Raw genomic sequence first — 4,470 nt, 5'->3', positions numbered from 1 at the left:
GCAAATGTTTCATTCACAATTTAACTGTAAAAGTAGAGGAGTACCTATACTAATACATAAAAAGATTCCTTTCGTTGTATCAAACACTATTTTGGATCCAAACGCCGGATATGTGATGGTTGTGGGAGACCTATGTCAACTTCGCTTAGTGTTGGTCAATATTTATGGCCCAAACTTTGATAATGATAATTTTTTAAAAGATGCTAAGCTCTATCCTTAATCTGGATAGTTACAATCTGGGGATTACAATCTTGTGATGGACTCTGTCTGGAATCGCTCTTCTCAGTCTGTACCAAGACCATATAAGTCTGTGCAAACAATCCAGTCGTTCATAGATATACATAAACTTATAGATCCATGGAGATTTTAAAAATCCCACTAAAAGAGAGTACTCATATTATTCTAATGTACACAAATCGTTTTCCAGGATAGATTTTTTTTTGTTGACCCCTCTTTGCTTAATGTTATTACAGATTGTAAATACAATCCAATCATTATTTCTGACCATGCCCCGGTCAGTATTAAGATAGCTCTTCCGACTCAGAGGACAAAACGGACATGGCAGCTTGATACACTCCTGCTGGCTGATTCAGACTTTCAGATAGTTCAGATAATTCAGATAGTTTTCTTTCTGCAGGTGAATGGGACTGATGGCATCTCAGGCTGTAACGTGGGCTGCTCACACAAAGCGGGAGAGAGACGAATCTAAATGCAAGAAGGTTTATTTATAAAATCCACATAGGCAGGCAAACAAATCCAAAGGCAATCCAAAAGCGTAATCCAAATAAACAGGCAAGGGACAAAATCAAGAACAAGAAACAGAACAGGAAACAAGGCAATAAACAGAGAACGCTTGGTAATGCAGCTGACAGACAGGAAGTACAAGGTGAAGTGTGAGATTATAAGATTACAAAATAAAAGACTGGAAACAGAACATGATATCAAAATAAAAGACCTGACTACAAAACAAACAGAACACAAGACAAAACCATTACAGAACCCCCCCCCACCCAAAGTGCGACTCCTGGAGCCCAACAAACAGAACACAAGACAAAAACATATTATACAGAGCCCATGGTGGGTGGGCAGGTCAGGACCTTGTGGCAGGGTAGGTCCAGAGGGCAGAGGCGGTCCTGGGTCGTGTGGCAGACGTGGACCTGGGTCATGGGGCAGACGTGGACCTGGGTCATGGGGCAGACGTGGACCTGGGTCATGGGGCAGACGTGGACCTGGGTCATGGGCCAGACGTGGACCTGGGTCATGGGGGAGTCGTGGACCTGGGTCATGGGGCAGTCGTGGACCTGGGTCATGGGGCAGTTGTGGACCTGGGTGTCCTCTGCCTCCTCCATGCGTCCGGGTACTTCCCCCCCCAAAAAAAAAATACTTGGGAGAGCTTCTGCCGACCAGAGTTCCAGTGACATTGGACACCAGGGTGGTGCTGGAGGCGCTCTAGACCTGTAGACATAGATAGCAGAAAGAAAGGCTGGCACAGACAGGTTATCAAAACACAGGTTATCAGAGTATACAAAAAGTTCAATAATGTTCATATAGAGCCAGACAGAGAGTTCATAATGTTCATGGTTAGCCATCTTAGGCAGGACAAAGAGTTCAGAGTGTTCGTGACTGGCCATCTTGATAGCAGGTGCAGGGGTAACAACAGCCTTCTTCAAGGCAGGTGTGGTGGTGGCAATGGCTCTCTGGGTAACAGGTGACAGTAAGGTGGTAGCCATCTTAAAAACAGGTGCAGGTAACATGACAGCCATTTTGGGTGCAGACACAGGCATGGTGGCCGTCATTTTAAAGACAGGCATAGTGGCGGCCATCTTAGAGAAAGGAAAGGCATGGCATGGTACTGTGTCTTTGGTTTCTCATCCACAACACCCAGAGTGAAGGGAGATCCACTCATAAGTAAAGCACAGTCAATGTAACTTTCTAAGGTCCAGGTTGAGGCATCACATGGCATACCCAGGCATACATTTTTATCAAGTGCATTATAAAAAAATGTCCTCAAGCATGTTATCATTATAATGTACCTGATAGCTCAAATCTAGGAAGTCCTTGACGTAATTCTCAATCGGTCGGTTGTCCTGGCATAGTCCAAGCAAAGCAAACAGTGGATTCATACTGCTGGCTGGAAATTACAAACCTCCTTTGGATTCTGGTATGGCGAAGTATTCTGTAACGTGGGCTGCTAACACAAAGCGGGAGAATAATGAATCCAAATGCAAGAAGGTTTATTTATAAAATCCACATAGGCAGGCAAACAAATCCAAAGGCAATCCAAAGCATAATCCAAATAAACAGGCAAGGGTCAAAATCCAGAACAAGAAACAGAACAGGAAACAAGGCAATAAACAGAGAACCCTTGGTAATGCAGATTGACACATACAATACTTCGCAGAGACATGATCTAAATGAACCAGATTTATACTGAAAAACAGGAAGTTAAAGGTGAAGTATGACACTAAATAAAAGATTACAAAATAAAAGACTGGAAACAGAACCTGATATCAAAATAAAAGACCTGACAACAAAACAAACAGAACACAAGACAAAACCATAACACAAACTCAAACCTCTGGGAGACACTTAAAGCATACCTCAGGGGACAGATTATTTCTCACTCTGCCTAAATTAGGAAAATGAAGTATAAGAATATTGAGGAGCTATTTTCAGAAATTAAGGCTCTGGACGGACCCATATCTGGTTCTCCGACTCCTGATTTGATTAAGAAGAGAGTAGGCTTACAAACTGAAATTGATCTCTTGACTACCTTCCAAGCGGAGAGGCTCATCTTTAAATCTCATAGTAGATTCTATGAAGAGGGGGACAAACCTTTCAAATTACTAGCTAATCAACTCCACAAAAAAAACGGCGTCTCGTATTATTTCGCAAATTATGTTGCCTGTTTGTTCTTTGACAGAGGACCATCAGGCTATTAACAATTGCTTTAAAGAGTTCTACTCTAAATTATATTCCACATCCTCAGACTCAATACCGGATCACCACCAATTTGACACTTTTTTTTTCTAATCTAAACATCTAAACATTACGACAATTGACCCTGACTCTAAAGAATACTTGGAACAGAATCTGACATTGGAAGAAATCAATAACACAATAATGTCCCTTCAGAGTGGAAAAGCCCCTGGCCCGGACGGGTTTCCAACTGATTTTTATAAAAAATGTAAAGATAAACTTGCCCCCCTTCTTCTCTTAGTCTATGCAGAAGCTCTGGAGAATATCATTCTTCAACCTACGCTCCACCATGCGTCTTTTACGCTATTACTAAAGAAAAATAATGACCCTCGAGATTGCTCATCCTAAGGTCTCAAAGGTCATTGCACTTCAGCTTGAAACGATTCTTCCTCAGGTCATTTCGGAGGACCAGACTGGGTTTATCCAGGGCAGACAATCCTATTTTAACCTGAGACGATTGTGTAACATCATCTATACTGAATCCAGCACTCTATCCGCAGAGGCAGTAATATCACTCAATGCCGAAAAGGCGTTTGATTGGGTTGAGTGGGGTTGTCATTTTCATACACTTGGCAGGTTTGGTTTTGGCCCTAATTTCACTCACCTTATCAAGCTCATTTACACTGGTCCAACCGCTTCAGTTTATACCAACGGTATCTCGTCTGAGTATTTTCCTCTTCACAGAGGGACAAAACAAGGGGATCCAGTTGGTCCACTGCTTTTCATTTTAGCTATAGAGCCACTTGCCATAGCTCTTAAATGCAATATTATACAAGGTATCTCACATGGTGGCCTAACTCACACTATCTCGCTACATGCAGATGACTTGTTATATGTCACCAACCCCATCACAACTACCCCTGAACTCCTTAAAACCCTGCAAGAATTTTCCCCATTAGTAGCAACGCCAAAGAATATCCCAATCTGCCATTTAAGCTGTCTGCTGAGTCCTTTACATATTTTGGGGTAAAAGTAACATCACTCCCCTGTTGGAACAATGCAAACAGGATATTAAAAGATTGTCCATTTTGCCACTATCTCTTATCGGGAGAACAAATTCAGTAAAGATAAATATTGTAACGAAGTTTCTATATTTATTTCAAGCACTGCCTGTTTATATACCTCAATCCTTTTTCGAGGCATTTAATCAAATTATTTCTTCCTTTATATGGAATAATTAACCAGCTCGTATATGAAAAGAATTTATGGAAAAACCTAAAGGTGTAGGTGGGCTTTCGCTTCCAAATTTGTGCACTTATTATTGGGCTGCAAATTTTTATGCCATCTCTCTGTGGTTAAAAGACTGGAATGATAATATCCCTGCATGGCTCCAGATTGAAAAGGTTACAAGCTGCCCTCACTCACTCCCTGCTTTTCTATGTGCCACTCTACCATCATTAGTTAATAGAATTAACGATAATATAATTGTAACTCAATCACTACGCATCGTAAATCAGTTTAAAAGATGTCTTGGTATTCAGAGTATTTCTA

At 41.4% G+C, this 4,470-nt stretch overlaps 1 protein-coding gene across 1 annotated transcript; it reads right to left on the bottom strand.

Annotated features, from left to right (window-relative positions):
- Positions 1 to 725: 725 nt before the first annotated feature.
- LOC141365172 (uncharacterized) lies at positions 726 to 2,200 on the bottom strand. The gene is made up of 2 exons (XM_073869144.1): positions 2,034 to 2,200; positions 726 to 1,823 (listed from the first exon to the last, which is right to left on the bottom strand). The coding sequence occupies exons 1-2, from the start codon at positions 2,121 to 2,123 to the stop codon at positions 1,062 to 1,064; spliced, it is 852 nt and encodes a 283-aa protein (XP_073725245.1). The 5' UTR covers positions 2,124 to 2,200; the 3' UTR covers positions 726 to 1,061.
- Positions 2,201 to 4,470: the final 2,270 nt, after the last annotated feature.

The sequence above is a fragment of the Misgurnus anguillicaudatus genome, chromosome 7, assembly GCF_027580225.2.
Source record: "Misgurnus anguillicaudatus chromosome 7, ASM2758022v2, whole genome shotgun sequence".
NCBI classification, from domain to species: domain Eukaryota; kingdom Metazoa; phylum Chordata; class Actinopteri; order Cypriniformes; family Cobitidae; genus Misgurnus; species Misgurnus anguillicaudatus.
This window is presented reverse-complemented; position numbering and strand designations above follow the sequence as displayed.